This window comes from Barbus barbus, assembly GCF_936440315.1.
Source record: "Barbus barbus genome assembly, chromosome: 10".
Lineage (NCBI taxonomy): Eukaryota > Metazoa > Chordata > Actinopteri > Cypriniformes > Cyprinidae > Barbus > Barbus barbus.
The window spans coordinates 13,786,050-13,799,764 of NC_136738.1; the positions used below are offsets into that span (position 1 = coordinate 13,786,050).

At 43.0% G+C, this 13,715-nt stretch overlaps 1 protein-coding gene across 1 annotated transcript in view; it reads right to left on the bottom strand.

The window, feature by feature from the left end:
• LOC306875608 (piezo-type mechanosensitive ion channel component 2) overlaps nt 1–13,715 on the bottom strand; it is a gene marked incomplete at both ends in the record, with an annotated part of 550,584 nt that overhangs the window by 315,475 nt on the left and 221,394 nt on the right. Inside the window, 1 exon segment of the mRNA XM_079426295.1 lies at nt 8,986–9,190. Coding sequence (XP_079282421.1) covers nt 8,986–9,190 — 205 coding nt within the window.

A 13,715-nucleotide genomic window follows, 5' to 3' on the forward strand; every position in this document is an offset into this window, starting at 1 on the left:
TGAAGTGTTGTTCATTCTTAGTTCGTTTTAACTAATGTTAGCCTAACTAATGAAGTCTTTCCAAAATATTGTTCAAATTGTTACTATTATTTTGTCGTTACAAATTACAAATTGTCGTTATTATTTTGCAATAAATGTAAAAATGCATACAACCCTATGAAATGTATAATAATGATTTAAACAATATTATAAGTATATAATAATAATAATAATAACAATAATATTAAACAAAATAAAAATAATGTTAATAAAATATAATTATTTTTGTTTTCTATTTTTATGTAATGTTTATTTAACCAAGAATATGCGAAAACATTAAGTGTAACAGGCACATGAATTTGTATATACATATACAGGTCCTTTTCAAAAAATTAGCATATTGTGATAAAGTTCATTATTTTCTGTAATGTACTGATAAACATTAGACTTTCATATATTTTAGATTCATTACAACACAACTGAAGTAGTTCAAGCCTTTTACTGTTTTAATATTGATGATTTTGGCATACAGCTCATGAAAAATTAAAGCATATTTCATCTAAAAAAATTAGCATATTTCATCCGACCAATAAAAGAAAAGTGTTTTTAATACAAAAAAAAGTCAATCTTCAAATAATTATGTTCAGTTATGCACTCAATACTTGGTCGGGAATCCTTTTGCAGAAATGACTGCTTCAATGCGGCGTGGCATGGAGGCCCAGGATGCTTCGATAGCGGCCTTAAGCTCATCCAGAGTGTTGGGTCTTGCGTCTCTCAACTTTCTCTTCACAATATCCCACAGATTCTCTATGGGGTTCAGGTCTGGAGAGTTGGCAGGCCAATTGAGCACAGTAATACCATGGTCAGTAAACCATTTACCAGTGGTTTTGGCACTGTGAGCAGGTGCCAGGTCGTGCTGAAAAATGAAATCTTCATCTCCATAAAGCTTTTCAGCAGATGGAAGCATGAAGTGCTCCAAAATCTCCTGATAGCTAGCTGCATTGACCCTGCCCTTGATAAAACACAGTGGACCAACACCAGCATCACTGACTGTGGGTACTTGACACTGGACTTCAGGCATTTTGGCATTTCCCTCTCCCCAGTCTTCCTCCAGACTCTGGCACCTTGATTTCCGAATGACATGCAAAATTTGCTTTCATCCGAAAAAAGTACTTTGGACCACTGAGCAACAGTCCAGTGCTGCTTCTCTGTAGGCTTGACCTGGGGAATGCGGCACCTGTAGCCCATTTCCTGCACACGCCTGTACACGGTGGCTCTGGATGTTTCTACTCCAGACTCAGTCCACTGCTTCCGCAGGTCCCCCAAGGTCTGGAATCGGTCCTTCTCCACAATCTTCCTCAGGGTCCGGTCACCTCTTCTCGTTGTGCTGCGTTTTCTGCCACACTTTTTCCTTCCCACAGACTTCCCACTGAGGTGCCTTGATACAGCACTCTGGGAACAGCCTATTCGTTCAGAAATTTCTTTATGTGTCTTACCCTCTTGCTTTAGGGTGTCAATGATGGCCTTCTGGACAGCAGTCAGGTCGGCAGTCTTACCCATGATTGCGGTTTTGAGTAATGAACCAGGCTGGGAGTTTTTAAAAGCCTCAGGAATCTTTTGCAGGTGTTTAGAGTTAATTAGTTGATTCAGATGATTAGGTTAATAGCTCGTTTAGAGAACCTTTTCATGATATGCTAATTTTTTGAGATAGGAATTTTGGGTTTTCATGAGCTGTATGCCAAAATCATCAATATTAAAACAATAAAAGGCTTGAACTACTTCAGTTGTGTTGTAATGAATCTAAAATATATGAAAGTCTAATGTTTATCAGTACATTACAGAAAATAATGAACTTTATCACAATATGCTAATTTTTTGAAAAGGACCTGTATAGCATATAACTGCCTCCTCATTTTAAAACACCATCGCATTCCACTGATGTAAAAATGACCAAACTAAAGTAAGTCTCTAAATATTATCAATCATCTTATTTTGACTCGATCATTATTGGCTCCTGTAGATGGACATTTGATTTTTTTTTTGTGCGAAGCAGGGAAAGGGAAGCAGAAAGGAGAGATTATGAGTTTGAGGGAGGTAAGACTTGATAAACAAACTACTGTGCATCCTCAGCCAGACAGGTCTCAGACATTAGAGGAAAAAGTCTCAGGAAAACCTGTCAAGTCTGTAGAATTGCATTGTTGCTGAGAAAAACATTTATGTGTTCTGTACTTTCAGATATGAAATTAATATTTAATTCACTAGCTCTAATTTAGGACATTACATAAAAAGTTGGCAGTAACTATGGCTGAGATAACCATGTGCTATTATAGGCAGTACAGTTTAATGCTTAAATGCAGTTTAATAAAAAAATGAACCAACCTTGTTTGGATTTGGCTGGGAAACCGGGGAATACCTTTGTTTTGTTGTGTTTTTCTAGATTAAATATGCTCTTACTTTAGTGGCAGCCATAAAATGACTGGTTTCTTGAAATATTGTAATTGCTAATTCTTGAAAATATGAATATCATTGTGCAATGTAAAAAAAGCAGAGAGAATTTTCTCTTGCACGTATGCATTCTGCTTTTATTATTTCCATGCAGTGTATGCCATAAGTATGTTAAAGATACTTAAATATGCTTAAATACATACATGTTTACCTTCCTCAGTATTGTTGCACTGTAGGAATAGTGGTTTAAGCAACGGAAATTTGTACAGTGGATTGTGTTGCAGGCTTTCAGGAAAAAAGTGATAGAAAAAGTAATGGGGGCCTGTGCCCCAGTAGAGCTTTAGGTCTAGCAACGCCCCTGGTCATAGGCTACTAGTGTTAAGCTGGTCGGCGAGTTAGCCCAGACAAACATAACCATAGGCCACTAGCGTTCAACCGGTCGGCGTGGTAGACCAGGCACACATAGATAGTAATACGTGCGGTTCACATGGCTCTTCAGAGCAGCAGCAGTACATTTGTCTTGGTGATAGATCTGCTTGTTGGAGGGTGTTTTTTCTTGTTTTTGGCTTGTGTTGTCCATTCTATGTCTCCTACAGTATTTCTTACATGCTCACAGCAGCATGCTGTGCATGTATTGGCAGTAGCAAGTCTCGGTATTGCAGCAGCAGCAGCGTAGAAGATCTATTCCACAAACACATTAACATTGTCATGTACATTACCATGCCAAACCCTCTGAGAATTGTCATGACAGAAATAGAAAGTTCTTGCATGAAACTCTAGAAGGCACAGATAACTGACATAATGACACCATTATTATATGGCACAGTTGATTGTTCTCTCCTGTATCGGTAGCCTGCTCAACATTAAAATATATGACTAGTGCTTGCTGTAGCAGTTGCAGTGTGCTTCAGAAACACTCCACCTTCCCCAGCTCCACCTGTATAGATCTTCTACATGGTTATTCATGTATGATATATGGAGGTTATTCCATATATGTGACCCTGGACCACAAAAGCAGTCATAAGGGTAATTTTTTCGAAATTGAGATTTATGCATCATCTGAAAGCTGAATAAATGAGCTTTCCATTTATGTATGGTTTGTTAGGACAATATTTGGCAATGATGCAACTATTTGAAAATCTGGAATCTGAGGCTGCAAAAAAACCTAAATATTGAGAAAATTGCCTTTAAAGTTGTCCAAATGAAGTTCTTAGCAATGCATATTACTAATCAAACATTACGTTTTAATGTATGATCTTTACTAAATATCCTAATGATTTTTGGCATAAAAGAAAAATCAATAATTTTGACCCATACAATGTATTTTTGGCTATTGCTACAAATATACCCCAGCGACTTAAGACTGGTTTTGTGGTCCAGGGTCACATATGTTATACTGTATGTGCAGCAGCAGTATTTCTTACATTCTCACAGTGGAATGTTGTGGATGCATTGGCAGTAGTAAGTCTCGGTACTTGCTCTGCCGCAGCAGAAGCAGCAGCACAGCAGATCTATTCCACCAAGACCAAACCCGTTAACATTGTCATGTACATTATTATTCCAGTCCCTCCGCGAGTTGTCATGACATTTTTTTTTTCCTTTAGATTTTACACATGCGCTGATTTGTGACTGCGTGTTTTGAGTTTGAGCTCCATCAAGTTGATTATTTATCTTCTAATTTCTATCTTAAAAACTATTTTATACACTATCATTTTCATTTCTATAATGTGTGAATATATGCCCTATAGCATTCTAGAACAAAACCAATCAGAGCGCCTTGTTATCACTAGTTTTATTTTGATTTCTCGAGTCTGCTATTAGCTTATAGCCCGTTAGCATCGCTAAAACATTAGATCACTCGCACCCAAAGCAGTTATTGTAAATTAAATTATCACAGATAATAATTTTGATGTACTCTACCTGACTGAAACCGGGCTTAAACCAAATGAATATGTTGGTCTAAATGAGTCTACTCCACCAAGCTACTGTTATAAACATAAGCCCTGTCAGACCGGTCGTGGCGGCGGTATTGCAACAATATATAGTGATATTCTCAATGTTACTCAGAAAACAGGATACAGGAGGTTTAACTCATTCGAAATACTTCTGCTTAATGTTACACTGATAGATACGCAAAAGAAATCTCTCCTATCTCTTGCTCTGGCTACTGTGTATAGACCGCCAGGGCCTTATACAGATTTGCACATTTCCTCTTGGATCTATTGGTTAATGTTGATAAAGTGCTAATTATCAGAGATTTTAACATTCAGGTTGATAATACAAATGATGCGTTAGGACTTGCGTTTACTGACCTAATAAACTCTTTTGGAGTCAAGCAAAATGTCACCGGCCCCACTCATCAAGTCAAGTCAAGTCAAGTCAGCTTTATTGTCAATTCGTCCACATGTACAGCACATACATACAGAGAATTGAAATTGCATTACTCTCAGACCCTTGGTGCATACAGTTAACATTAAATACGTTCAGATACAGATAAATACAGTTTAAACATATGTACATACAACTATACAAATGAGGATATTGTAGAAAAAAATAAGAATTAGATCGATAAAGTGGCATAAGGCGCATGGCAGATAGAGTGCAAAACCAGTTAAATAAAAACAACACTGTGTAGATATATTTGTAGTGCAAAGAGCTTATCAGTCTGAAGACATTAAAAATAAAAAACGAGAGATAGATAAAGTGCATAAGGCACATGGCAGAATAGATGGAGTGCAAGCCAGTGGAATGTACAAAAACAAAACTGTGCAGATTTGTTTTGTTTTGTTATGAGTGTAGTGCAAGAAGAGCTTATCAGTCTGTTAAAGTGACAAGTCGAAGTGACTGTTCGGATGGATTTTTGTCAGACTATCCGAAGAGGTAATTTGCAGTCAATGTTGGATGGGTAGTGATCAGCCAATGCTGCACAAGTGACAGGTGCCGATCACAGTTTGTTGGTCGGGGGGGGGGGGGGGGGGGGGGGGGGGGGTGTCACAGAGTCTGAGTTCCTAGTGTGTTGCTGTGTTAAATGGGGGTGAAAGAGGGGAGGGGGGGCAAGGACGGGAGGGAGTTCAGCTTCCTGACAGCCTGATGTATGAAGCTGTCCTTCAGTCTGCTGGTCCTCGCCTGGAGACTCCGCAGTCTCCTCCCTGATGGCAGCAGACTGAAGAAGCTGTGTGTCGGGTGGGTGGGATCACCTGCAATGCGGAGGGCTCTGCGGGTGAGACGGGTGTTGTAAATGTCCTGGAGGGAGGGGAGAGAGACACCAACGATCTTCTCAGCTGCTCTCACTATGCGCTGAAGTGACTTGCGGCAGGATGCGTTGCAAGCGCCATACCACACAGTGATGCAGCTAGTTAGGATGCTCTCGATGGTGCCTCTGTAGAAGGTGCACATGATGGAGGCCGGGGCTCTGGCTCTTCTGAGTTTGTGGAGGAAGTAGAGACGCTGCTGTGCTTTCTTGGCCAGTGCTACAGTGTTGTTAGTCCAGGAGAGGTCCTCAGTGATGTGCACACCTAGGAACTTGGTGCTGCTCACTCTCTCCACAGTCGCACCGTTGATGGTCAGAGGGGCATGCTGAGTGTGTACTCTCCTGAAGTCAACAACAATCTCCTTCGTCTTCTTCACATTCAGAGAGAGATTGTTGTCACTGCACCACCCGGCCAGGCGGCTCACCTCGCTCCTGTAGTTTGTCTCATCTCTGTTGCTGATGAGACCCACCACAGTCGTGTCATCCGCAAACTTAATGAAAATGTTGGAGTTGTGTGATGGTGTGCAGTCGTGGGTCAGCAGAGTGAAGAGGAGGGGGCTCAGCACACATCCTTGGGGGGCCCCAGTGTTCAGTGTGATGGTGCTGGATGTGTTACTGCCGACCCGTACTGCTTGATGACCCGTACAGTACTGCCGTACCGTACTTTACTCATCGTTTTAATCATACGCTAGATTTAATTATATAGCATGGAATTGATCTTACCGATATAGATATCGTACCTCAAAGTGATGGTGTTACTGATCATTTCGTTGTATCGTGCATGCTGCGTATTACTGATATTAATTATATGGCTCCGCGTTATCATCCGGGCAGAACTATTGTTCCAGCCACCAAAGACAGATTCACAAATAACCTGCCTGATTTATCTCAACTTCTCTGTGTACCCATAAATACACATGAACTAGACGAAATGACTAGTAACGTGGGCACTATCTTCTCTAATACATTAGAAGGTGTTGTCCCCCTCAAATTGATAAAGGTTAGAGAAAAACGTACTGCACCATGGTACAACAGTTATACCCATCCTCTCAAGAAAGAAACTCGTAATCTTGATAAACAGACGCCACCCGATCTAAATATTCCCTCACAGTTTAGTAGTAATGACTTTATGAATTTATTTACTGATAATATAGATAACATCAGAAATACAATATCAAATGTAGATTCTACTGCGTCTAGTATTTCAGCTTCATTCATCGCACCCAAAGAAAAACTGCAGTGCTTTACAACTATAGGACAGGAAGAGCTAAATAAACTTATCAGTGCATCTAAACCAACATGTTTATTAGATCCTGTACCCACTAAACTACTGAAAGAGTTGTTACCTGTAGCAGAAGAACCGCATCTCAATATTATTAACTCATCGTTATCTTTAGGTCACCTCCCAAAACCATTCAAGCTGGCGGTTATTAAGCCTCTTATTAAGAAACCACAACTAGATTCTAATGAACTGGCAAATTACAGACCCATTTCAAATATTCCGTTTATGTCTAAATTTGAGAAAAATTTGTGTCTGCTCAATTGTGCTCCTTCTTGCAAAAAAATTATCTCTATGAAGAATTTCAGTCAGGTTTCAGGCCTCACCATAGTACAGCAACTGCACTTGTTAAAATTACAAATGACTTGCTTCTTGCTTCAGACCAAGGCTGCATCTCATTGCTAGTATTACTTGATCTTAGTGCTGCGCTCGACACTATAGACCATGACATACTCATAGATCGATTACAAAACTATACTGGTATTCAAGGGCAGGCTTTAAGATGGTTTAGATCCTACCTGTCCGATCGCTACCACTTTGTTCATTTAAATGGGGAGTCATCTCAATTATCACCAGTAAAGTATGGAGTACCACAATGATCTGTCCTAGGTCCTCTGCTATTTTCAATATACATGTTGCCCCTTGGTAATATTATTAGAAAATACGGGATTAGTTTTCATTGTTATGCTGATGATACTCAGCTATATATCTCAACAAGACCAGATGAAACTTCTAAACTATCTAAGCTAATAGATTGTGTAAAAAATGTAAATGATTGGATTACCAATAATTTCCTCCTATTAAATTCAGATAAGACGGAGATATTACTTATTGGACCAAAAAACAGTACACCGAATCTCTTGGATTACAATTTGCAACTAGACGGATGTACTGTTACGTCCTCTAAAGTCAAAAAGCTGGGTGTTATACTAGACAGCAACTTGTCCTTTGAAAATCATATTTCCCATGTTACAAAAACAGCATTCTTCCATCTTAGAAACATTGCCATGCTACCTGTTTCTGATGCAGAAAAGCTAGTTCATGCATTCATGACCTCTAGATTGGACTATTGTAATGCACTGCTAGGTGGTTGTCCTGCATCTTCAATAAACAAGCTACAGATAGTCCAAAATGCAGCGGCTAGAGTTCTTACCAGGTCAAGAAAATATGATCATATTACCCCAATTTTACAGACTCTGCACTGGCTACCTATTAAGTTCCGTATCATTTACAAAATATTATTACTTGCCTATAAGGCCCTAAATGGTTTAGCTCATGCGTACCTAACTTGTCTTCTACCATGCTACAGTCCAACCTGCTCCCTAAGGTCGCAAAACTCTGGACTTTTGGTTGTACCTAGGATAGCAAAGTCCACTAAAGGAGGTAGAGCTTTTTCACATTTGGCTCCCAAACTCTGGAATAGCCTTCCTGATAACGTTCGGGATTCAGACACACTCTATCTGTTTAAATCTAGATTAAAGACACATCTCTTTAGCCAAGCATTCACATAATGCATCGTATAATCTTGTACTGCAGTTATATCTGATCAAATGTACATTATTGTTGTTCTTTATCTTGGGTTGAACAAATAATTTTTGCTTAGATGGAACAGCAGCTACGCTAATTATGTCTTTATTTGTTTCTCTGTTAACATCCCGTGGTAACTAGGAATTACAGAAGTTTCAGTCTGGATCCAACCCTTAAATGATCTGAGATGACCGAACACCTGAGAAAAGATAATGCCAACCCCTCAGAGGATGCCAACACTCAGACAACATACAGAATTACCTAATTTTGCCATAAGTTAAATATATTAAGGTTCTGCAATATATAAATATATTGTGGAAACTTAATCTCCTGTAGAGCTGCTTTGCAACAATTTGTATCGTAAAAAGCGCTATACAAATAACCATGAACTTGAACTATAATTAAATGTACCCCTTTCTTACAAGTCAACACAACAATCAGAAAATGCACTTAACATTAGCAGCGATTACTAGAACTTTGCAGCAGTAAATGTTGAGTAACTGACCAATGCAGAGCGCTGGTGGTAGGCCAATGCAGAGCAGGTATTGCAGAACCATGAAACTTGCAATGAAGCAGCAGTATTTTGGCCACACTTCTCCTATGGCCTTCCTACGACGTCGTGCCAGAACAGCCATTAGAGCAAAAGAGTGCAGAAGTGCACAGACATCCATCCGCTGGCCAATGACATTTACTGCTACCACAAAACACACCTGATACAGAAAAGAGAGTGGAAAATGTAGTACATTAATTTCAAAGCTGATGCTGGTTTGAAAACTTAGCATCTGCTTTGCTTTCATAGCAAAAGCTCAAACAAAACATTTTGAATCATTATTTTGCTTTAAAAAAATAAACCTTTTTCAGTTTGTGTAAATCAATGTGGGGTTCAGAGTATAATTTTTATCCACATTAATTTCAGACTTGTCTAGTACAAATATGTGGCTTTGTTTCATAATTACACTGTATATGTTTTTCTTTATTTACCCCAAAAGAATGGAAGTGAAATGTGATAACATGCCCTGTAGGCGGGGTACATTGTAACATTTGAGGGACATGTTGTAACATGACCATACAACAGCTTAAAATGTTGTCTGATCTAATGAAAAAAAAAATCTGATAAAATTAAAAATAAAACTTTTTCAAATAAATTACTGGTGTTGTTTAAGAATTCAAATAGTTCTCAACTCAACTCAAATAGTTTGACACTGACTATGTTTACATGGACATCAGTAATCAAATTATTTACCTTAGTCTGAATAAGACAATATTATGATTAAGTTGTTTACATGAGTTGCTTTTAGAATAATCCTTTCATGTTCCCGTTTTACATGTACATTGTTACATGTTGGGTGTTTTGTGACTGTTCCATGTCGGGTTTTCTGTTTTCCCCTGTGTCCTAGTTCAGTTTAATTAGTCATTGTGTACACCTGCCCTTCCCAATTATCTGCCCCTTTATAAGTTCCTGTGTTTGTTAGTCTCACGGTCGGTTATTGTTTCTATTATGGATGTGTGTGCACTCCCGTGAATGTATTCTGCTCCTGGATTCCTGATTAAAGGAAAGTATATTGTCTATGCTCGTCGTGCGCTCTTTGCTCCGCACAGCACCGTGACAGAATAACCGACCCAAACAGCAAGTTTGCGGCGTTTTTTCCCCGTTTTATTTTCCCGGTTTTTGCCAAGTTTTTTATTTTTTATTATGGATCCCGCTGTCCTCGTCATCCTGCTGGAGCAGGGGGACCGCTCTCTCGAGGACCACACCGAGGATTTTTTGTTCCTGGCCAACTTAACACACTTCCCGGACTACTGCCTCTGCACGTTCTACAAAGCTGGACTTAACATCACCACACGTAGACAGTTGTCCGGGGACGGTCCTCGAGAGAGCCTCGCCGCCTTTATGGAGTGGGTGCTGGTGTCTTGCAAATCGCAACTCACCGTGGACCTCGCAGAGAATGACACCAGTCCCACTCGGGACCCAGCGCCCAGTCCACTACCACCCCGCAGCGCGGAGCTGCCCGAGCCCACCGCAGACGGAGAGCCAGAGCCTGCCGCGGTCGTTGAGCCATCGCCATCAGGAGCGACAGAGCTGCCGATCGTCCCGGAGCCCGAGCCCCAAACGTCTGACCAGGTGCGAGAGCCGGCAGTGCATCCGACGGTGGAGAAAGTTGTGGAGATCGCGGGGGCTATGGAGCGCCCCGCCCACGGCGCCACCGCTGAGGGTGAGCATGAACTGGACCGGGGTAACCTCATTGACTTTCACACTGACACAATCATCCTTAAGCCAGCTCCTATGTTAGATTTCTGGGAAGTTATCCCACCCAACCTCCCTCTCCCACCGCCTCTCATTGACCTGGTCCCTACTCCAACACCCTCATCGCCTGAGTTCGTCAGCCCCTCTGGTCACCCTCAGCTCACCATCTGTGGCGTGGGCTCGCCGCTGGTCTGCCGATCTCCAGCTCTGTTGGCGTTGAGTCTGGAGGATCCCTCGTCTCCGCCCTCAGCCTCCGAGACCCAGACTCCGCCTCAGTCCGGCGACCCAGCGGCTCCACCATGCCTTCCAGCTCCCTCGGCTCCAACGGATCCCGTCTGCCCACCAGCTCCACCGGGCTCCCTCGTCCTTCCGGCTTCGCATTGGTCAGTCATCCCCCTACCTGCACCTCAGGACTACTCTCCTTGGGCTGCGCCCCGTCCCTTCGTCCCTCCGGCTCCGTTGGGCTCCTCCTTCCCTCCTGCTCCACCTATGTCCTCTGTCGCTCCGGCTCCGCCGCGGCCATCCGGATCTCCGCCTGCGCCGAGGTCGCCGAAGACATCTGCTCCGCCTTGGACCTCCGGATCTTCGGCGTCACCCTGGCTCTTCGGCTCTCCGTCTTCACCTCGGGCTCCACCTCCACCTGCTCCGCCGCCGTGGGTCGGCCCCATGGAGTCGGCGGTCTCTCCTCCACCATGGCTCCTCCCTCCGTCGGCTCCCCCGTGGGCCACCATCCTGACTGTGGCCTGGGTCGTCATCTGGCTCCTCCTGTTCCTGACTCCCCCTTGGCTTCTCCCACCCTCCACTCCCCCATGGACTTATTGTTTGGACTCCATGTCTTTTCTCTGCCACCCTCCTGTTCCACATCCTCCTCCAGAGCCCCCACCCGCCCTCCTCAGTTGTTACGTTACGGCGTGAGGCCACGCCTTGCCGGGAGGGGGCGATATGTTACATGTTGGGTTTTTTGTGACTGTTCCATGTCGGGTTTTCTGTTTTCCCCTGTGTCCTAGTTCAGTTTAATTAGTCATTGTGTACACCTGCCCTTCCCAATTATCTGCCCCTTTATAAGTTCCTGTGTTTGTTAGTCTCACGGTCGGTTATTGTTTCTATTATGGATGTGTGTGCACTCCCGTGAATGTATTCTGCTCCTGGATTCCTGATTAAAGGAAAGTATATTGTCTATGCTCGTCGTGCGCTCTTTGTTCCGCACAGCACCGTGACATACATAGTACATAGATCGATTAATGGCACGTGTCATTACATCACCACGCGACGCCATCCGACGTCCCCTACAGAATTTCACGTATAAACATATAGTTCGTCTTTGAGATGATGCCATATACAGTTTGGGGTGTTTAATTTTTCATTTTATGAAAACTTCAAGTGCAGTTAACTATTTGTATGTGCATACAGATGACGGTGGTGTTGAAGCTCTTTTATTTGCCATCAAACGGTTGACCACTGCCATGTGTGTATCTTGTCGCAAAATGATAAAACGGTGCCTGTTTTCAGATGGGTCTGGATGAGGATACAATCCATTGTGATCTCCCTACAGGTGATTTTTCCCTTAGTCAAGTTGATTAATGTTATCCTTTATTTAAATGGTTCTAATTTTGAGGAAGAATAAATGAAGGAAAATTTGAATCATCCTCATCCAGCCCCCTCTGAGACACACCGTGCCTCTCCAGCTCATCCCACGCCAGGACACTCCACATGCCTAACCAATGGTTCCGACCACTCATCACCTCCCCTGTACCCTCTGCAGTCAAGCCCACCGACCGCTTTACTCTCCAGCCCAGAGAGGGCTCCTGTCCCCACTTCAAGCCCAGAGAGGGCAGTTGTTCCTGTGTCTGGCCCAGGGAGGGCCTCAGATCCCGAGTCAACCCCAGGGAGGGCTGTTGTTCCCACGTCTGGCCCAAGGAGGGCCTCAGATCCCGAATCTGGCCCAGGGAGTGCCACAGATCCCGAGTCTAGCCCAGAGAGGGCTCCTGTTTCCACGCCCAGCCCAGAGAGGTCTCCTGCTGCCACATCAAGCCCAGGGAGGGCTCCTGTTCCCACGTCAGGCCTTGAGAGGGCAGCTGCTCCTACGTCTGGCCCAGGCAGGGCCTGAGATCCCGAGTGCAGCCCAGGGAGGACTTCTGAATCCAGCTCAGAGCCTGTTCCAGCCAGAGAACCCGGAATTTTCGCAAATAAATTTTTTTGCAGGTAGATATACATCTCCGGCTGCAGGGGCCGGGCCGAGTGCTGAGCCCAAGGCCGTGTAGGCCGCCCCGCCATAGCCTCCTGTTCCGCTATGACCCCCTGAGCTGCCTGCTCTGCCATGGCCCCCCAAACTGCCTGTTCCATCATGGTGCCTGGATCCGGTACCACCGAGGGGCATCCTTGGAGGGGCCTCCAAGGATGCGCCTTCCGGAAGGAGGCCGATAAGTCACGCCCATGGACGGTCTTTGTGTTTTTCTCCCCACATGCTCCCCATGACCTAGTTTCTCCCTTGTTTGATTGTGTTCATTTGATTCAGGTGTGTCTTGTCTATTACCCTCGTTTTGTATTTAAAGTGTGGTCTGTTCTATGATTCCTTTGTCCAGTGTTAAATGCCTATGAGTTGTGCTACGTGTGTGTGTTCCTGCCTGCCCTGTGTTACCCTTTTTGTGGATAATTAAAGACTGTTGTTTATGTTTATCCCATGTCTCCTCGTTCCTTACTCCTACGCAGTAGCAACCCTGACAGGTTTAAGATTTATTGATAATTCAAAAGCCCTTACCCATCATTGTCTGCTGTACTCTCGGGCCTGCTGTACTCTCAGGCTGAATGGCCCACGTTTGTCTTCACATAGACTCAAGCACTGGCACATATTTATATTATAAAATTATCCTGGGTTTCCGTCTCTCTTATTTAGCAGTATACAATTTAAACATGTGTAAAACATTCTTCATTCATAAGATTTTTAAATATCCCAAAAGTCTTTATAAATGTATAAAAGGGCATTTAGTTAT